This window comes from Brienomyrus brachyistius, chromosome 17, assembly GCF_023856365.1.
Source record: "Brienomyrus brachyistius isolate T26 chromosome 17, BBRACH_0.4, whole genome shotgun sequence".
Taxonomy (NCBI): domain Eukaryota; kingdom Metazoa; phylum Chordata; class Actinopteri; order Osteoglossiformes; family Mormyridae; genus Brienomyrus; species Brienomyrus brachyistius.
The window spans coordinates 4,000,479-4,022,469 of NC_064549.1; the positions used below are offsets into that span (position 1 = coordinate 4,000,479).

General features: G+C 48.9%; 1 protein-coding gene across 2 annotated transcripts in view; it reads left to right on the plus strand.

Annotated features, from left to right (window-relative positions):
* LOC125712245 (A disintegrin and metalloproteinase with thrombospondin motifs 8-like) overlaps nucleotides 1-19,300 on the plus strand; it is a 28,466-nt gene extending 9,166 nt beyond the window's left edge. The window contains exons 1-9 of one of the 2 annotated variants that reach the window (XM_048982104.1): nucleotides 4,451-6,568; nucleotides 8,853-9,092; nucleotides 9,836-9,968; nucleotides 10,189-10,356; nucleotides 11,610-11,902; nucleotides 14,731-14,917; nucleotides 15,016-15,188; nucleotides 15,396-15,571; nucleotides 16,620-19,300. In XM_048982104.1, coding sequence (XP_048838061.1) covers nucleotides 5,822-6,568; nucleotides 8,853-9,092; nucleotides 9,836-9,968; nucleotides 10,189-10,356; nucleotides 11,610-11,902; nucleotides 14,731-14,917; nucleotides 15,016-15,188; nucleotides 15,396-15,571; nucleotides 16,620-17,394 — 2,892 coding nt within the window. In that variant the 5' untranslated portion in view covers nucleotides 4,451-5,821 and the 3' untranslated portion in view covers nucleotides 17,395-19,300. Of the gene's footprint in view, nucleotides 1-4,450; nucleotides 6,569-8,852; nucleotides 9,093-9,835; nucleotides 9,969-10,188; nucleotides 10,357-11,609; nucleotides 11,903-14,730; nucleotides 14,918-15,015; nucleotides 15,189-15,395; nucleotides 15,572-16,619 lie in introns of those variants that run through there. The other variant, XM_048982105.1, reaches the window with a different exon arrangement.
* Nucleotides 19,301-21,991: the final 2,691 nt, after the last annotated feature.

A 21,991-nucleotide genomic window follows, 5' to 3' on the forward strand; every position in this document is an offset into this window, starting at 1 on the left:
TAAAACTAAGCAGATATAGGTCTGTATGCTAAAATGATGAGAATCAGCTTTATTGGCCAATTAAACAGGACAGACATGCAGCAAAAAAACGAGATTACAAAAAACAAACAATTGGATACAGCTTGTACAGAATAGACTTAAGCCAGAGGGCGGTAGTGCGAAGGTGCATAGTGCAAAGATGGGGCTCAGTAAATATACACAAGGTACAGTGGATGCCTGGTGACAGCAGATACTGCACGGTATTGTCCTCGACACTTAAGTGTCCATCCGAGCCTCACTTTGTCTGTGGAAAGCAAGGGTTTATATGCCTGGTTGTTTTGACGTGCAGTGCTTTGTAGCGCCTGCCAGAGGGGAGGAGTGTGAACAGGTTGTGACCAGGGTGTGATGGGTCTGCAGTGATTCTGCCTGCTTCCTGACTCTGCACATGTATAAGTCCTGAATGAAGGGCAGCTCCGCACCAATTTGTTTATGAGACAGACAGCACAGGGCATTAGTCTGGGATACACTCTAAGTGGAATGCATCACAAGACATACACACTCTTATACTTTATTAAATGTCATTTAGTCCAGTGGTTCTCAACTAGTTTAGCCTCAGGACCCACATTATTTCTTGGTCAGTATATCACGACAGAAATTTGTGGAGGAACACTAGACTCACATCTTTGGACGGAGGTTGGAAACGGTAATAAAACATCACCACCTAGTGGCGAGTGGAATCTAATCGGATGTTCTGGTTCCCGATTTTCAGCTAGAATGTTTTGGCTTTAAAACGCGAGTTTAACAGGCAATTTCTCTGTTCTTGTACCAACTCAGCAAAGCTGGAATTATAAGGGATAAATCAAAACTCAAAAGATTCAACAAAACCGAACCTGAAACGTTAAATCTACTCCGGTTCACTTTTCACAACATTACTTTTTCGTGTATATTTTGTAAATATATGGAAGTCTAACTTATATGGATAAATAGACTGGGCTGTCCCGTAATGATAAATTATTACATAATTGTGACATATGTGTACTATTGTGTAATCAAAAGAAGACACAGATAAACTATATCAACTAACAAGTATAATATTATGCAGGCCTGTGTCAGAACCCTTCTGTATGGCATCACAAGCTGACTGAATCGTCATTATGTAACAGAATAGACCTGTTGCATCTGTGGTGCGAGGTTTTGTCCTGCCCCAATCGTCCGCTCGTGGATTCCCCGTGTTTACCAGCTGTTTCTGATCGTTGTCATTAGTCTAATGTATTTAGTCCGCGTTCCCGTTTGTTTCCCCAGTCCGGTCATTGTAATGTCAGTTTCGGTTGCTTTATCCCTTTCATTAAAAACCCGGTGTTTCCTCAACTTCTGGCATCATGCGCTTTTGTCTGCTCTCCGGGCGCCTGATAGTCGTGACAGAATGACCGGACTCGGTCAACAACCACCTTCTCTGTCAGAGGAGAAATACCTCGGCTTGGTAGATGAGGTGATTTACTGGCTCCAGCAGCCCAAGGTATTAGGAGACCCAGCCGCCAGAGCCCTTCCCTTCCGGTCGAGGGACACCCTGGAGGGGATGTCCCTAGAAGAGGATGCGCACCTCGCTGTTCAGGTGCGCGAAAACCTGCGGCAGCTTCGACACGGCGTAGGTGAAGTGATGATGCCATCCCACGGGTCCCACGGTCCCTTAAAGGGGCAGCGCCCACCCTTACCGTACCAACCCTGGCAGCCCTAATGGCCGTACCTGCCCTGCCTGATCCCGAGCCGCCCAGCAAGGCTCTGGCTGCTGCGGCGCCCCCCTGCGGGTCCTGAGTCGGCAGTTCCTGTGGTGTCCCCTGCTGGTCTTGAGTCCAAGCTCCCTGCAGCGACCGCTGTACCACCTGCTTTGGCTCCTCTCACTCCCCAGGAGCTGCGGAGGGAGTTCGCTGCAGTCACCCCAGTGTCTGGACCTCAACAGCTGGTAAAGATGGAGGTGACTATGATGAAGCTGCTCCACGTGAGGATGGAGCAGGCTTCCCCAGCCGGGGATATTGTACCTACACCTGAGGTGTACCCCCCTGGTCGGCCCCCAGAGGTTCCTGCTCGATTCCCAGAGGTCACTGCTTCAACTCCGGTGGTTCCAGTTCCTGCTTTGTTCCCTGTAGTCCTAGTTCCTGCTCAGTCTCCCATGGTTCCCGTGCCTCCTGATCTGTCCCCTGTGGTTCCTGATGCCTGCCGCACCCCCTGTGGTTTCTGCTTCGCCCCCCCCCCCCCCCACCACCGTGGTTCCTGCTTTGCCCCCACCGTGGTTCCTGCGGTCCCTGCTTCGCCCCCACCGTGGTTCCTGCGGTCCCTGCTTCGCCCCCACCGTGGTTCCTCCGGTCCCTGCTTCGCCCCCACCATGGTTCCTGCGGTCCCTGCTTCGCCCCCAGTGGTTCCTGCGGTCCCCGCTTCGCCCCCACCGTGGTCCCCGCTTCGCCCCCACCGTGGTCCCCGCTTCGCCCCCAGTGGTTCCTGCGGTCCCTGCTTCGCCCCCAGTGGTTCCTGCCGTTCCTGCTTCACTCCCAGTGGTTCCAGGTCCTGCTTTGGGCCCCATGGTTCCTGTGTCTCCTGCAGCTTCGCTCTCCGTGGTTCCTGTGGCTCCAGCTTCGGCCCCCGTGATCCCTGTGCCTCCGCTGGCGCCTAATGTGCCTGTCTCACCTGACCCACCTGTTCCTGACCTGCTTGTCCTGGCGTCTGCTGCTTCGCCTGAGGCTCCTGCTGCTGCGGCTGCTGCATCGCTGCCCTCTGAGGCTGCTGCGTCGCTGCCCACCTCGCCCCCTGCTGCACCTGAGGCTCCTGTGATGCCCAGTGTCCTGGCTTCTGCTGTGTCGCCTGTCCCTGATCTGCCTGCTGCTACGCCCAAGGTTCCTGCTCTGGCATCCGAAGAGCCAGGCCCTGAAACCCCTGCTCTCACCCCTGAGGCTCCTGCTCCGATACCCAAGGTCCCTGCTTCGGCACCCACTCCCGAGAAGCCAGTCCCTGTGATGCCCGTGCCCGAAGTCCCAGTCCTGGCAGTCAACGCGCCGCCCAGGGAGGCCTCTGTTCTGCTGGCTGATGCACCCAAGGCCCCAGCCCCGGCGGCCGGCGCATTGCCCTGTGAGGGCCCAGTTCCGGCAGCTATCATGCTCGTTGGCTCCAATCCCGGTGGCCGACATGCTACCTCCTGAGGTCACCATCCAGACGGCCAACACATCGCTCAGCAAGGTTCCAGCTCCACCCCCCGCGGCGAAGGTCGCAGCCCTAGTTCAGGCAGCTGATGCTCTGCCTCCCCTGGTCCCTGCTCCCTCGGCCCCAGTTCCCCCACTTTTTATCCCCCATAATACAGTCCCCATGCCCCCAGTTCCCATGGCCCTAGTCCCCGAAGAGGTCCCTGAGTTCCAGACCACCGCTCCTCCCTCCATAGTGGAGCTAGAGGAGAAGCTCGAGTGGGACCCCTCGGATCTCCTTGACTTCCCCTACCACTTCCCCAGTGGACCCCCCCCCCCCCCAGCGGTTCTCGCCCGCTACCCGCCCCCTCATTGTGACAGATCCCAGCCGGGTGCCCATGTCTCAGTCTCCCGGAGAGGGAGGGAACACCAACGTCGGGGTCGTCTCCATGGCTCGCCTTGGACCGGTGCCCCCGGCCTCGCCCATGGAACCTTGTCGGTTGATTGTGGCTTGGTCTCGGACGCCTCGTAGGTCGCCTACGGTTCCCCCGCCAGTAGCTCATGGGTCGCCTGTACCTGGGCTGACTGAGGCCGCGCCCCTGCTTGCTGTGGCTATGGCTCCTCTCTCCCCTCAGCCACAGTTCCCTTTGGCTCCCTCCTCACCATGTCCACCAGCCCCTGTACTTGTCCCCTTGCCACCCTTGACGTCCCCTTCAGCCCCTGTTCCGGCCTCGAGGTCGGCCGCTGCTCCAGTGGCTCCCGCCTTCTGCCCGCAGAGGGTCCCTTCAGCTTCCCGTTACCGCGTGTCCTTAGCTCCCTTGCTGCCTGTCCTGCTTCACCATTGTTCCCCTCTAGTTCCTTCGTGCCCTCCATGTTTGCCCCTCATCCCTCCATGCCTTTACTCCCTTCTGGTCCCTTTGTGCCCCCTGTGTTTCCCTCTTGTCCCTTTGTACCCCCCTGCATTTTCTCCCCGTCTCTCTGTGTATTCATCTCTGGTTGGTCCCTTTGTGCCCCCTGGGTCTGTATCCCTCTGTGCCATTTCAGTCAGCTGACGCTCTGCGCGCCTTTGGGGGGGGGTCCTCTTTCCATGTGCCACGCCCCCTCAGTAACCCTCTGTGGATTCCTCGTGTTTACCAGCTGTTTCTGATCGTTGTCATTAGTCTAATGTATTTAGTCCGTGTTCCCGTTTGTTTCCCCAGTCCGGTCATTGTAATGTCTGTCTCGTTTGCCTTACCCCCTTCATTAAAAACCCGGTGTTTCCTCAACTTCTGGCGTCCTGCGCTTTTGTCTGCTCTCCGGGTTTAAACTGAGATATCACTGCTTATATTCATAAAAAGCCAGGCTTTGCGGTTCCAACTATGGAAATGTGTATTGCCGTAAATGTGATTGCTGTAATGAGATGAAAGCAACAAATAGATTTGTTTTCTTTCAGAAAGTCACTTGCATGAGATTTTTAGGCTACACACTCTAGCAGTAAACGTGGGGTAAATTGATCGTCCTGCCTACTTGTAAACTTTTAGGACGTTGGCTCAAAGTCACAAAATAAAAATTCAGGGAAAAATGTAAAATGAATATTATAATTATTTTTCAAGGTTTTTCGTCCATGGTTTAATCAGTATGTAACCATTTGTCACGGACTATTAATATGAATCCAAAGTAATTTTGCCGCATAAACAGAGTCTTTGTCCAAAATAAGTCACAGCGATAATATTTTAAATATGCACTTCAGTTTTATTTGATTGATACACACTGCACCTACAGTTGAGATTGGTGATTTGACATTGCGTTACCGAAGATAATGGGGTATGATTTTTTTTTAATTCTTCATTCAGCATCGGTGGCTGACATGCTACAGTCAAGTATTTCTATGCAGGACTTGTCCTTTAAAAAGGGTGTTTCGGCCTAATGAAAAACAAAGAACAGGCCCATATTTTTGTCGCCGACGTGTAGCCCAATATGTCTTTATGCAATAAGAGAATGGAAAATCCTTGGCTTGCGTGCGATGCAGTCGCGCGGTACTGTAGGAATAGGCCAGCGGACTGCTGGCTGTGTGTCTTACGGGCAATTCGCAGCGCGAAAGCAGGCGCTGCGCACTGGCGTAATAATAGCCGTCTGCGAGTCAAAGCGGTGCTATTTAAGAAGGGGGGAGTGTCCGCCAACCCTCATTGGATCGCTGTGATTCAGGGGATTCTAGTGAAGTTCGAGAGGGTGGAGAGAACGATACGGCGAACGATATCAAAAATAAACCTCTTTAGTCTAAGAAGGGCAAGAAGGTATAAATACCACCGTTACTAGTAACCTCCGCTGGTGCCGCGGAGTAGATAGTTCAGGGTTTAGATCTTTCACCACTAGTATGCAGAGCTAACTGCAACAATAATGTTAGAAAATTCTAGACCAAGACTGGTTTTACAGTACTGATGTTAGAATGATTTGGAACAACCTCCGCAGGATTGGTTTTCTATATGTTTAATTCCTTCTATTCGAGATTTGCTTGAGTTATTGTAGCTCTAATATTATATTAAGCTAAGTAAATAGCAGTTTAATATATACTTATGTATATGTGTGTAACCGTTACTGGAATCAGGAGATATTTATTTTGCGCTCGCTTAAAATAGAAAGTGAATAGAAGAGAAGGCGTTTTACATTTATTAATTTTCAAACACTGATTGTGTAAGATGCTTTCAAGATACATTATACCTTTATTAATTCTCTATGTTACAAACTTCGCACTTTCTGAGCTGTATGAATCGGAAGAAGTTCTACCTGTTAAGTTAACCAGGAGAAGCGGCGGTCGCTTTTGGAAACGGAGTGAAGAAAAGCCCAGTTTCAGAATTATGGCCTTCGGTAAAAACTTCGTTTTAAATCTGACGCCCGACAACAGCTTTTTATCTCCAAATCTAAAGATTCAGCGCATTAAAAGGAAGCAACTGTCTGCCCTGTTTCATGCTGCAGACTCACGAGATGCACCCAGTTTCAAAGTTGAAACAGATCTTCTCGAAAATATTAACTGGACAGAGGAGGCTGAAGGGAATCTCAGAAGTTGTTTCTACTCGGGGACTGTGGACTTCAACCAAGACTCTGTTGTTGCTGTCAGTCTGTGTAACGGGATCCACGGATCGTTTATAACGGAAGGAGACGAGTATTTAATTGAGCCCAAACTCGCTCACCGTGGCTCTCCCCCGCAATCCACTACACAGTTGCACGTTGTCAAAAGACGGCTTTTTGCGAACACACACGGCGACCACAGAAGCACATCCGATTTAAAAGAAGGGAACGATGAGACAGCCGGAGGAGGCACCTTATCCCAACGAAGTGTGACTGAGCAGGCGAGGAGAAGGCGCTTCGTGTCGGCACCGAGATACGTGGAGACTCTGGTGGTTGCGGATTCATCAATGGCACATTTCCACGGCGACGAAATAAAGGTAGGAGATGACTTTTAATATTTAAAATACGTATTTTTATTATATATATATATATATATATATATATATATATATATATATATATATATATATGTGTGTGTGTGTGTGTGTATATATATATGTATTTTTATTATATATATATATATATATATATATATATATATATATATATATATATATATATATATATATATATATAAAATCACACAAATGGATATCTCATCCAATCTCAGAGAACATTAATTTACAGTGCACTTCCAAATCATACATATTTATATACAGACATGTGGTAGGGCTTTTTGCAACAACGATATCGAGGGAGTGATGGCGTGTAAGTGCACGGCTAGCATGATTATTATACGTGAAATAAAACGTGCAGCATTTTATTGGTGAAGCACACGTTTAATTCTTCTTCGGTTGCCTTCAACAGGGCGATAAATAGAATAAAATATATATTTTTCAGAATTTAATATATTAAGTTCAAGTGGTAGGTAGAAGCTTCAGTAACACTTTGTGACTTTTTTCACGGTCTCGATGTAATGTTCTTAACCCAAAGCAGTCGATGCATCTTCGGCTGGGATGTGACACATGACGCGCGGGCGCCCCAGTGTCTGCGGACTTCCCAGGTCGCTGTGAGACGTGTTCGGTGTAATATAAAATAGGCTTGAAGCCTTTCTAAATAGAGCACTTTTTTCCCACGCATTCGTATCCGCCTTGCCGTCACGAATGCGCTTAGTTCACTGGCACTTTTCTTCTTTTCATTCTTGAAAAGGTCATAATTACCGTGAAATAAATTCAGTCACCTTGGGGGTGGGGAGCTCTTGGCGATCTTCACATCTTGACATGCGCCGACAACGAATCCCTTCCTAAAACATTGTTCCCTGATTCAACGGGAGTTAACTGAAGGGGAAAAAAATCCTTTTACGTTGAAAATGCCCAAGGCTCCATCCAAACCGCCCATCAATCATCACGTACAAGAGCCTGTGAATTTTGTCCAGTGCCATTGATCCTACTTTATTATGGGACGATAACCGGCTTTAGGACGGTCTAACCCATCTACCAATCCCAATTATCTCAAAGGGTCCATTTAAACAATTATATGCTCGCCATTTCAGTCATATGTGCATTGATTTTTCATTCGTTTGCTTTTCTTAGCCTATAGTTATAAAAATTATGAAGTGTTTTGCGATTTTAATATCGCGGCCTTGCGTGTTTATTCAAAAACGTCGTTTCTTTAAATGGGAAGTTCTGTACTTGGCGAACAGAGAATTAAGGCAGCCTTTTTATCAAACAAAGAAGAGGAAGTTCAGATTAAATAAGTAATGAATTTCCGTACTGTTCAAGAAAGTGTTACGAGTGCACGTTTATCAGTTTTTGTGGGGAAAATAAAGAAAAAATAAATAGAACAAGTAGCGTATTTTCAAATCAACCGATACTTCCTAAATTTCCAAATAATTTATATGAGCGAAGAAAATGTTGTCCTTAAGGGGAAAGAGAGAGAGACATTATCCTTTATTTGTCAGATGTATTTCCATTATATTAACTTTTTCTGCCAAATCTGAAATTCTTTCTTAGTAACGAAATGGAACGGCTTATCAGCCACACATAGCAGGAGAGCCAATATGAAAAGGGAGAGGGTCGATGACATGTGCGTCAAAGGTGTGTCCTCTTTCAGCGGAGACTAGCAGCTACAATGTGACTGACTTCGAGTGAAGCGTAGGGTTAGTGAGTGAGGCGGATCCAACGTGTCTCCTCTCCAGAGCCTTCCGTAGTAACGTGCCTCACGCATTCCCGGTAGCTCGTAAAAACCATCCATACATCTAACTGCTTATCCTGCTCGGGATCACGGGGGCTCATAAAGCTGTGCTTAAAGCCTGCTGCTTCTCAAAAGTTGCCTTGCGTCAATAGAAAATTCTCTGTGGTATGTATCATAGGAGGGGAGGACAAATACAGGAATGTAACCCTATTAGTGTTCCTGACTCTTTCTGGACTGCTTTGGAATAAACGGTATCGAAGATTCGAAAAAAAATTAGCCAGTGTATCTTTCGAAAATTCAGGTTGTGGTTCAACAGGACAAATGATCCTCTGGCACTGAGGGATGAATGATGGCCCTCGGTGAGCCTGGTTTTTAGCAGCTGCTTTTGAGCTAAGACCATAATAATCCATCATAAGTATGTGAGGTCAGGCTGGCTTCTGGGAAAGTGTGCAGCGCTGCTGTGTTGGTGTTTGTGTCAGGAAGCCTGCATGCTCCTTCACAGCTGTGCGCGCCTTCCTCTCCCTGCAGCACTACGTGCTGACGCTGATCGCCATGGTCGCCCACATCTACAAGCACCCCAGCATAAAGAATTCCATCAGTGTGGTGGTGGTGAAGATGCTGGTTGTGGAAGATGAGGAGCTGGGGCCGTCTGTCTCCAGCAATGGTGGTGTGACGCTTCGCAGCTTCTGTGCCTGGCAGCAGCTGTTCAACCCCCCCAGCCAGAGACACCCAGAGCACTATGACACAGCTCTACTCTTCACCAGAGAGGTAGCAGGCCCCATTTGGCTTGGACCTTGTTTACTGCCCTGACATCATCATTATGACATCATCACAGCATCATTGTGGCATCATTGATGGTTGCAGCATTACTATGACATCATTGTGATACGATTGTGATATCAACACAACATTGTGGTAATGTCACTATAGCATCGCTGGGCCATCAGTAGTGGGTAAAACATACAGAGAAGCCATTGAGCACTAAGTTACTGCTAGATTTTTGCCACTGGCCTTGTGGGTCCACTGGCTTACTGAGTATGAGGTATTTTCCAGAAACTTAATGCAGTGACAGCGCCATAACACAGTGGGAAGGTAAACACATGGCTCCTGCCTGTTGGCTGGCAGGGATGGAGGGCTGGGCATGCGCTCGAAGATCAGAGCCCCATTGCTTCCCATAGTATGTGGAGGCAGGGCCCTGCTCCCTCCCCTCAGACGCAGATGTGGTTTGAATCACATATTGCATGCCTGATGGTCTGTCACAAGCCCAACACTGGTGTGCACCGGTCACAAGGAATTCGACATGAGGGGGAAACTCGGAGCATGTTAGTCAAAACACATGCTGGATGGCACACACTCGCCACGATCCCGCTTCTTCTCATCAGGGCCTTTGCCAGGAGTATTTATTTGCTTGGTTTTACAATGGAAACACTGACAGTCAAGGCGCGCTGGCAGGCGTGTGACTGGGCCCGGGATGGCATGCCTGCCCTGACTCAGCCTCCCCTCACCTCTAGGACATCTGCGGGCACCAGAGCTGTGACACGCTGGGCGTTGCTGACGTGGGCACCATGTGTGACCCCAAGAGGAGCTGCTCTGTCATCGAGGACAACGGGCTGCAGGCTGCTGTCACGGCTGCCCACGAGCTAGGTGAGGCTCGGAAAGACCAGAACTTCTGCGGGTTTGGGGCTTATGTTCTTCTCTGGAAAGTATAGAGAAGCTTCTCCCAGCCCTTATCAAACCCTTTTTAAGCTCAGGAAAAGGGGAATGAGTCTACCATTAACATGCCTTCATTATAACATCAGTATGATTCTACCCAGGTGGCCCTGTTCACAGTGACAGTAAGGGCGTCCTCTACTGCCCCCCACAGGTCACGTGCTCAGCATGCCGCATGACGACTCCAAGAACTGCCAAGGCCTCTTCGGGCCCCTGGGTCAGCACCATGTAATGGCCCCCCTGTTCATGCACCTTAACCACAGCCTGCCCTGGTCGTCCTGTAGTGCCCTCTACATCACGGACTTCTTTGACAATGGACATGGTGAGTGATCTGATGGGATGAGCAGTGAAGTGCCAGTGGCAGTGGCAGTGCCAGTGGCAGGGTCAGGCTCTGCCGAAAGAGAGCAGCCCCCAGTCAAGTGATTTATTGCACAAAGTGGGTGTCAGAAGTTACATGCAGCTCATTTCAAGTAATGTCATATTCTGACATGCATAAAGCGCAATTAATGCGCTATACTCACCGCAAAGCCAAACCTATAACATTTCCACCACTGTCAAATTAAAAACTCAGCACTCGCTGGCTTTTGCTGGCCAGAATGTGACCCAGAACAGATGGAGCCCAGCCACTGCTAGGTGTGGTTTATAGTATGGGATTGGAAGGTGCAGAAGAAAGCCCTCATGGCTTCAGAGCTTCAGAGCTGTATTCCACAGGCCAGCTTTTTCTGTGCTGCACCTTCCCTGCTTTGACTTGCTACAAAACCACAAATTACAGACTAAGAAACCGCACAAACTAATTCAGCTGGGAGTGCAACAATAACAGGCTTCATGATGGGCTTTCCCTCTCTCCGGGTTTCCAGCTACCAAGTGTACGTTGTTACATTTCTACTGGTAGAGAAATCCCATGGTGCAAAGCATGAGGTTTGGAAGGCCAGGGCCTCTTATAGGGAAAGGTTAGCGCTTGGAGATGATTGTGCGTAAGAATTACAGGATTTTAAGTAGTTCCCGGTTATTGAGCATCTGTCAGTTTTTCAAGTTGTCCTGCTAACTGCAGCATCCTGTTTACCACGCTCTCTGTTCAGGCCTTACAACATGGCTAATTAGGGGGGTCCCTGCTTAGGCTATCACTATCTCACTTTAGAGTAGAGCAGCATGTTCTCCCAAAGTTTCCGCAAATTAACCCCAAAAACTGCAAACATGTTAATGTGACTCACGAAGCTCCCCAGTCCAGAGCGGACCATTAAACTGGGATTTGATGAGGTCCTGGCCGAAGCGTAAGGGGTTTCCGGCGGGGTCTGATGGACCCCCAAGAGCAGGATCTGTGTCTCTCCCCGGACTCCGCCAGATGTACATTCCTGTGACACGTTGCTGAAATATCAGCCGCATGACTCAGATGAGCTGTGGTTGCATAAGCCCTATTTTTTTTTTTAACGGAACATCCTGCCGGCCTGAGGGAAGAGAAGCAGAGAGATTTGAAATGAGCCAGATCCACTTTTCTGACTGTACTTTGCCCACCTCCACCCCGCAGTTTGCCATCGGCAGGAATAACCCTGCCAGCGGTGCCTTGACTTTTGACAGGGGACTGTCTGCTGGATGAGCCTGACGCCGCCCTGTCCCTCCCCACACCGCTGCCGGGCCGTTCCTACGGGCTGGACCGACAGTGCCAGCAGACCTTCGGCGAGGAGTTCGCCCACTGCCCCAACACGTCAGACTCGGACATCTGCAGTCAGCTTTGGTGCAGGGAGTGGGGGGAGCCGCATTGCACCACCAGGAATGCCAGCCTGCCGTGGGCGGATGGCACGCTATGTGGAGCTGGCCGAGTCTGCCTGGAAGGGCTCTGCGTGGCGGCAGATAAGGCTACACCACCCAAGGCAAGCTGCCCACTCTCGTACGCCCTCCTCTTCACACACCCGTCAGGCAAAATACACCCACAGTGCTGCCCGCTCTCGTACACCCTCCTCTTCACACACCCGCCAGGCAGAATACACCCACAGTGCTGCCCGCTCTCGTACACCCTCCTCTTCACACACCCGACAGGCAGAATACACCCACAGTGCTGCCCACTCTCGTACGCCCTCCTCTTCACACACCCGACAGGCAGAATACACCCACAGTGCTGCCCACTCTCGTACGCCCTCCTCTTCACACACCCGCCAGGCAGAATACACCCACAGTGCTGCCCGCTCTCGTACACCCTCCTCTTCACACACCCGCCAGGCAGAATACACCCACAGTGCTGCCCGCTCTCGTACGCCCTCCTCTTCACACACCCGCCAGGCAGAATACACCCACAGTGCTGCCCGCTCTCGTACGCCCTCCTCTTCACACACCCGCCAGGCAGAATACACCCACAGTGCTGCCCGCTCTCGTACGCCCTCCTCTTCACACACCCGCCAGGCAGAATACACCCACAGTGCTGCCCGCTCTCGTACGCCCTCCTCTTCACACACCCGCCAGGCAGAATACACCCACAGTGCTGCCCGCTCTCGTACGCCCTCCTCTTCACACACCCGTCAGGCAAAATACACCCACAGTGCTGCCCGCTCTCGTACACCCTCCTCTTCACACACCCGACAGGCAGAATACACTCACAGTGCTGCCCGCTCTCGTACACCCTCCTCTTCACACACCCGCCAGGCAGAATACACCCACAGTGCTACCCGCTCTCGTACACCCTCCTCTTCACACACCCGCCAGGCAGAATACACCCACAGTGCTGCCCGCTCTCGTACACCCTCCTCTTCACACACCCGCCTGGCAGAATACACCCACAGTGCTGCCCGCTCTCGTACGGCCTCCTCTTCACACACCCGCCAGGCAGAATACACCCACAGTGCTGCCCGCTCTCGTATACCCTCCTCTTCACACACCCGCCTGGCAGAATACACTCACAGTGCTGCCCGCTCTCGTACGCCCTCCTCTTCACACACCCGCCAGGCAAAATACACCCACAGTGCTGCCCGCTCTCGTACACCCTCCTCTTCACACACCCGACAGGCAGAATACACTCACAGTGCTGCCCGCTCTCGTACACCCTCCTCTTCACACACCCGCCAGGCAGAATACACCCACAGTGCTACCCGCTCTCGTACACCCTCCTCTTCACACACCCGCCAGGCAGAATACACCCACAGTGCTGCCCGCTCTCGTACACCCTCCTCTTCACACACCCGCCTGGCAGAATACACCCACAGTGCTGCCCGCTCTCGTACGCCCTCCTCTTCACACACCCGCCAGGCAGAATACACCCACAGTGCTGCCCGCTCTCGTATACCCTCCTCTTCACACACCCGCCTGGCAGAATACACTCACAGTGCTGCCCGCTCTCGTACGCCCTCCTCTTCACACACCCGCCAGGCAGAATACACCCACAGTGCTGCCCGCTCTCGTACACCCTCCTCTTCACACACCCGCCAGGCAGAATACACTCACAGTGCTGCCCGCTGTTGTACTGCCTTCCTCTTCACACACACAGCTGACAGAGTGCACCCACAGTGCCACCCGCTCTGGTTCACCCTACTTGCAGTTACTATGGTGTTAGTGAGCCTCTGGGGCTGAGATCTGCTCGCCACAGCCCCACGTGGAATTCCTTAGAAACACATGCACAAACTGTATCCCTGCCAAACACACCATGGATTTCGCAAGCAATGACACACAGGGGCAGGAATGTGTATGTGTGTGTGGGAGGGGGCAGACACAAGCACGTGTGGCTCGAGGCCACAGGCTGTCCACGTAGCCCCGGAACTCAGGCTGTCCGCGCGGCCCCGGAACTCAGGCTGTCCGCGCGGCCCCGGAACTCAGGCTGTCCGCGCGGCCCCGGAACTCAGGCTGTCCGCGCGGCCCCGGAACTCAGGCTGTCCGCGCGGCCCCGGAACGCAGGCTGTCCGCGCGGCCCCGGAACTCAGGCTGTCCGCGCGGCCCCGGAACTCAGGCTGTCCGCGCGGCCCCGGAACTCAGGCTGTCCGCGCGGCCCCGGAACTCAGGCTGTCCGCGCGGCCCCGGAACGCAGGCTGTCCGCGCGGCCCCGGAACGCAGGCTGTCCGCGCGGCCCCGGAACGCAGGCTGTCCGCTCGGCCCCGGAACTCAGGCTGCCCGCGCGGCCCCGGAACTCAGGCTGTCCGCTCGGCCCCGGAACTCAGGCTGCCCGCGCGGCCCCGGAACTCAGGCTGTCCGCTCGGCCCCGGAACGCAGGCTGTCCGCGCGGCCCCGGAACTCAGGCTGTCCGCTCGGCCCCGGAACTCAGGCTGCCCGCGCGGCCCCGGAACTCAGGCTGCCCGCGCGGCCCCGGAACGCAGGCTGTCCGCGCGGCCCCGGAACTCAGGCTGTCCGCGCGGCCCCGGAACGCAGGCTGTCCGCGTGGTCCCAGAACGCAGGCTTTTCTCATGGGCCCCCATGTGGCCCCAGGGTTGGAGCCTGTCTGCATGACCTCCTGTGTGGTTCCTGCATGTTTGATTTTAAGCATTTGTCTGGTAATTTACATATTCGTAGTGCAGTCACTATAATCTGCTGCAGTGGGCATACAGTCCCGCTATTTCATAACCTAAAACTCTTAATATATAAACACATTCCTCATCACGATACAGTGCAGACTCTCCTCTGTGATCTTCCTTCCATAAGATTCCCTAATTTGCTGGAGTTTTACCTACAACAGCCCTAACTGTGTGATGGGAATAACAGCAGACTGTCTCTGCTCGCGCAGGTGGCTGTGGATGGCAGCTGGGGGGCGTGGTCACCATGGGGGCGTTGCTCTCGGACCTGTGGCGGTGGGGTAGAGTTCTCACACCGCGAGTGCACCAGCCCCGAGCCCCAAAACGGCGGGAGATACTGCGAGGGCCAGAGGGTTAAATACCGCTCTTGCCAGACGGGGGCCTGCGGGGGCAGCAGTGGTGAGACTCCTCCTGTCTTCGCATATCTTAGCTGTATCTGAGTGCTCAGGCTGCGGCCAGAAACACTAATACTTTCCTTTGCCTGTATGTCCTGTTAGGGAAGAGCTTCAGGGAAGAACAGTGTGAGAAATACAACAGCTTCAGCTACCTGGACATCCACGGAAACGTCAAGGAGTGGATCCCAAAGTACGCTGGAGTCTCACCCCGGGACAGGTGTAAACTCTTCTGCAGGGCAAAGGGCAGCAGTGAATTCAAGGTGTTCGAAGCCAAGGTAGAGCCTGATGCCTTCTACTGAGAAAACTAATATGAAGTTTTGTTTGCTGCATGTATGGAGATGAATTTTTCTTAACGGTCCATTAACTTATAACAAATAAGGCAGGTCCTTGCCAACCCGGCCTGGATAAGCAGTTTAAAATGAATGAGTGAATGAGAAGGTGAGCTCTAGCTGACTAGATCACATGTCGGTTTGCTGACACAGGTTGTTGACGGCACCACATGTGGCCCCGACACCACCTCCATCTGCGTGCAGGGCCAGTGCATCAAGGCGGGCTGCGACCAGGAGATCGGATCCAATGCCAAGCTGGACAAGTGCGGGGTCTGTGCCGGGAATGGATCCAGCTGCCGGAAAGTCAGCGGCTCCCTCAGCAAGGCCGTGTAAGCAGACGCCAGCGATTGGGTTAATCCCGCCATATTGATCACCTGTATATCTCTGTATAGCTTTACTAATCTCCTTACTACGCCATTGTTATGTTAATTTATTACTAAGCAATTTAGCTGGAGTAATCCTCACCCAAAAGTACTGCATCAGCCCGATTATAAGATGACCCCCCATTTTTTAGGAACTCCTTTTAGAACACGTTTTTGGAATACCAAATCTTACCCTTATGAAGAAATACACATTTATTTGACAAGAGCATATAATAAGTTAACCAGCAATCGGATTACAATAAGTATATTAAACAGCAAACACTCCAAACAACAAATGTATTATTTGGAGGGGGGGGGGGTGAAGATTACAAACTCCACAACCTTTGAGGGCGCAGAATGTTTTCGATGCAGCCGACCCACATGAAGAGGGTAAAAAACATTCTGCGCATGATTAGTGATATGGCAGCTCTTATAGAACGAATGTTACTGTTTTTATTCACAGCCACTATCGGTTTAACAGTAGCAGCGACACAGACAGGGAAGACAATTTACGCGATACTCAGAGGTACACGCTAAACTCACGCATCGGCAAGGCTGCCAGCTCCCATGCTTAGGGTTGCCACCTGTCCCTTATAGTATGGGATCGTCCCGTATTGGAAGGACTGCTGCGTCTCATATTACACAGGCCGATACCGTCTTATGGGGGACAGGTGATAACCCCATTCACGCACTCACGCTTTTTGACTCTCATGGTAATGCAAGAAATCTTATGGCAAATCTGTATCATAGTGAGTCAAAACACTTGTTGCAAAATATCATATTTGGCGCCTTCTATAACCCTTTTTGTCTAGACCCCAAATATAAACACCAGTTTTTCAGACGCATTAGAGGGAAAATTAAAACCCGTCTCATATTTGGGTCGACACGGTATTTCCATGAGATCTGAGCCAAAAACGTTCAGCTGGATGTCGGGCACTTTCATCCTGCCCCACACTCTCGCTCTTAGCTGGACACCCTCATGATTTTCGTTAGTTATGTGCTTTTCTTTCCTTAGCTATGGCTACAGTGATATTGTCACCATACCAGCTGGGGCCACCAATATCGACGTGAAACAGCGCAGTCACCGCGGCGTGAAGCACGACGGTCACTACCTGGCCATCCAGGCAGAGGACGGCAGCTACATCCTCAACGGGAACTTTTCTGTGTCGATGGTGGAGCAGGACATCCCGGTGGCAGGGGCCCTGCTGCGCTACAGCGGCTCCGCCACCACGCTGGAGCGCGTCCAGAGCTTCCAGCGGCTCCGGGAGGCCGTCACCATCCAGCTGCTAGCCACCACCGGGGAGGCCTCCCCCCCCAAGGTGAAGTACACCTTTTTCCTCCCAAAGGATGTGCCATTCAGCAAGGCCAAGGAGAAGAAAGGTTCTCCACATGTGATCCAGCCACTGGGGGTGCCCCAGTGGTCCTTGGGCGAGTGGTCGGAATGTTCCAAGTCCTGCGGCTCCGGCTGGTCACGGCGTGACGTTGAGTGTCGCGATGCCAGCGACTTCCTCTCTGAGTTGTGTGACACGGACCTGAGGCCCGCAGATATCCGGGCCTGTGCGGACCTGCCCTGCCCAGTCTGGCAGATGGGGCCCTGGTCCTCCTGCTCTCGAACTTGTGGTCTGGGCGTCCATCGTCGCAGCATCTTCTGCACCGACTACACAGGCAAGATGGTGGACCCGGAGAGGTGCGATCCAGCCCGCCTGCCTGAGCCAGTGTCAGGAGAGTGTCTCATCCAGGAGTGTGAGGACACGGAACTAATGAAACAGGAAGTACAGGGCAGGCAGTGAGGGTGACCTGAGCAGCAGAATGGAACAGAGTAGTGACCTACTAACCAGCCTTGACCGTGCTTCCAAGACAAGCAGGAAAACCGTAGGTTGAAACAGAGTGGATAGTGCACTAACTGACCTGAGCAAGTTACGAGGCAATGGCCTGTTTCTAAGATTAACTTAAAAGGTTTGTTATTGTCTTTGTGTTTTTTTAATGAATAACCACTATTGACATTTTCTAACCCAATAGAGATCTACCTCAGAGTATGTAAGATTGTTACAGATGTTAGGTGATGATACTGTATGCTTTTTCTAGCCACAAAGGGAAGCTGCCTTTGCATGTTTCCATTCCATTGCGGAATCTGATCTTCCACAGCTCAGGCTAAGCAAAAAAATTGACCTTGTCCAGAAACCTGACCGGTTAGACTAATTTCTATTAATCAGCCATATTTAAAGCACATAAAACACTCATTTCCTTTTGTTTTATAATTCCTTTTGTTTTATAATTATTTTGAAAAAAAAAACGAATGAATCAAATGTGAGGAATATTAAAGTATGGTTCCTGATCTATTTAAAGTAACACAAAACAACAACTCCTATTTCTATTGAGACACTGTACCTGAAAACCGTTGACAATAAGCTGTTGCTGCAGTATGCTGCAGTTTCACTGGCTGAATATTTCCTGCCTTTCTTCATGATCAATTCAGGCCAAAGTCATGTAACACTCTGTGCCCAATGTCTGAAGATTATACTAGAATATTATTTATTTCCGGCTTTATTTTCTGCCTTTTCACAGAACCTGGAATGTTAGGGGGTGCTTGCAGGTCTCAGTAAGACGTACTTTTAGGTATCCTCGTGGAAATTTTACTATATTATAGGCCAACACATCTCTGCATATTTGACAAGCATGTATTTATTGTAGCTAATTTTACCTAAAAAAGTGCCATTCTTACCCATTACGCAGTTTATTTTCTTGCTGCTTATTTGGATGCATAAGTTTCAATATTCTTGCTGCTTTTCAAGAGATGTATTACTCTAGATGTTTACAAACAAAGATTTTTCCTGCTTAATGTTGAAAAAGCCGCAGTTGGATAATGTATGACAAACAGGGACTCACCTTGACAAAAACCATCAACATAGGAATGTAAAAAGCCTTAGAAATGTCTCCCCTTTGTGACGGAAGTGCATCAGACCTAGTAAACGATAGCTGGAGTAAATCATATGTTAATTTATATACGTAGGTACGTTTATGTGAGGATATCAGATTTTTTCCCTTGTAAAAGGATGAATAGCCTCAGAGTCGACCTTCTCCTTGCAAATACAGTCAGGAGTCAGATGTAGTGCAGAGCAGTGTGACAGGGTCGGTGGGCCTACCTGCCTTTCCTTCTATTCAGTAGAGTAAAGTAGACCTAGTTTATATGTCTTCGAGAGCGGCTCCCGTTGCTGGGGAGTGTGATTAGAGACAAAGAGAGACTCGACCAAAGAAAGCACACCTGAAGCGCGGCCAAAGGTCCGGACACCGTGACAGGAAAACGAAGGCCAGCACGTTCAAAAATCTTTCACATTGATTTCAGTGAAACCCAAATCCAAAATTCAAACCGAACACAATGCTTTTAAAAATTAATCTGTGTTTTTTTTTGTTGTTCTAAATATATCTTTGTGGAATTGTGTGATGTATCATTCCGGACGTGTACAAAAGATTTTTAAAAAGTAAATCCAATGCATAAAGCCGTTGTATCCCTTCAGTGAAGGACATGAGTCTTTTATTATTTTAGCTTGCATTCAAAGCTATTTATTTTTGTAAATTTTGTATCTTTTGGACATCAGATTATAAAAGTTTTTGAGATGCTGCTGTCTTCCAGAATAATATGTAATTCACAAAGTTGTAAAGTAAAATATGAGAATAAAGTTGTCTCTTTTAACACCATTGATTTTCTTTTCTTTTTTTTTTTATTTAATAGAATATTGCCGTGCTTATATCCCTGATAGCTGCAGGTGATTGAATGATGAATTCACGGTCTGCTTGTTTTATGAAATTCCAGAGTGTATGGAACCTGCAAACAGTTATGACCCTTATCTGGTCAGCAGGATCTGATCGGAGAAGCCATATTTCCTGGTAGCTCATTCGATCTATACAAATATCCATTTTCCACACCCCATATCCAGTACAGGGTCACAGTGTAGCTCATTTAATGGCTCAGATTTCAGTTTTAAGAATCCAATAAATACTAATTAATGCTCTTGTATGCATATTTAGTGGTTGCCTAATTAGCAACAGATATGATTTGTATGCCATTCATATTTGTCAGTCAAGTGCAGTGTAGAATATACCTTCTGACTGGTATGTATCTGGAAAAAATACATTTTTCCTGGATACATAATTTTGCACACAAACACAATTTCATTTCCTTTTAATAGACACTAAGGTCAGAAACTTTGGTAACACTTTACTTAAAGCACCCATGTATAATGCATTATAGATAACTTCATAAAGCATTATAATGGCTCGTACTGGCCATTATAATGCATTACGCAGGTGTCTGTAGTGAATTGTAGTTCTGAGCTTCATAGAAAATTCATATTGCATAATAAACATGGCTATAATGTGTTATGCCATTTTATCAATAGTTATAGCCATGTTTATAATGCTTTATGAATGCATTATGAAGGTATGTGTAATACATTATACATGGGTGCTTTACGTCAAGTCTTACCAAAACTACTTCTCAGAAATCTCCATTATCCCCAGTCAAATGGCTACCACCAGATCTACACTGTGTGCAGGATTATTAAGCAAGCATGTATTTTACGTGTAATTTTTCTTTAAACACTGGTACAAGAAGCTAGCAGCTTTCTCAATGGTTATGGTATTCATGCAGGATGTGTCCCCTTCCCTTGCATCAAAGTATTCCATAGATTGGCCAAGAAAGGCTTGAAAGTTGAATGAATTATGACCTGCATCCCTTCATCGCCTGACCCATTGAGAACTGCTGGGCTTTACTGAAGTGTGAGATTTACCAAGATGGCAAGCAGTGTGCTTCTCAGAGCAGCGTCTGGGAGGAGCTCCTAGCTGCCTCAGCTACTGTAACACAGGCTGGGATCAAAACAAACACATGGCTGGTTCTATGGATAACAGGCGCATGACGGCCATTGACAAGAAAGGTGGCACACTGATAATCAACTGTTTTTCTTTTATTTTCGCTTGTTACAGACTAATGTAAAAATTTCTCTCTAAATAAATTAACTTGGAGCAAAAGAGAACCTCTCAATTCACTTTTATGTATCTGCCCAACGTTTGCTAAAAATTATCTCCAGGAATAGTAGTAGCCTAATAATTCTTCACACAGTGTAGTCAGTGAATATGTGTCACTAATGTCAACCATGCTGTGAATTTTAAATACAACTGACTGCTTACCTGCCTCCATCCATTGCATGGACCAGAGATAAAGATATGCCTACTGTCCAAGATCATAGTATGTTACTGGCAGTGTGACACGAGAGGCAGTGCACCCAAGAACGGCCATTATCGTGAAGATCTACGCTCTCGAGAGCTGAAAATAATAATAAGCGTACTGTGACTCTCTGTAAAGGCCTGGTATTCATTTGGCAAAAGAACTCAGCACCACATGGACCCTCTCCAGAACCTCTTCACGATCAAAGTACCATGCAGTACACGGGTCCAACACTCTGTCAGGCACAACAATAACAACTCAGTGAGAACCTTTAACTAGGCTTGGAAATGCACAAGTAATTGCAGTAGCTAGTGGGCACCATACGAAAAGATAATTATTAGCCATTTCTGAGATGATGCATTATAATGCAGCTTGTCATGCTGAGCATTAAACAAATACACTGTAGTAAGATAACAAGAAAACTAAAGACAAGTAAAGAGGAAAATAACCCGACAGAGGGTTAAACACATAAGAACGAATTTCCTTGCAGTGAAGTTGTACCAGTTGTTATTGGAGTATGTCAGAAGATTTAAACAAAATTTAAGTAAAAAAGAAAAAAACAAGAAAAACACACGTATTCTAAAGCATAACAACAACCGATAAAACGATAATGAAAAATTATATAATAAATTAGTTGCAGTGCTCATGGTGCCGTTAGTATCAGATCTAGCTTGTTAAGGTTGCAGTGCTCGCGGTGCCGTTACTTAGTATCAGATCTAGTTTGTTAAGATAACTAGATTGCTTTACATTAATTAGCTTAACTGATGCATTTTTAATTCTTTTTAAAGCTGTACTGTTTTACATTTTACATTTGGGGAGTATGCTGCTTCGGGAGGCTGAAGTGAGGCCAGGAGAGGGACCTCTGTCTTTATGAAATATAGCCCTTAATCGTTGAGACTGGGCTGCAGTATTACTGGCTAGTTGTTACTTTAAGAATGATATCACATTTTTCATTTGATTTAAGGAACTTTTTGCTTGTGATTTATCTTACAACTGAAGTAGAGTTACACATTAATTTCAGATTTTATTAGCAAGGTAAAAAATGGAAAGGCAAACAAATCGCTGCTGGTTAGGGTTTCGGGAGAGTCATGGAATTAGTGAGGCTTTTGATTCCCTGGCGTCAGTATTCAGGTGATGAAATTGCTTCAGTAAATGAGGTGCAAAGC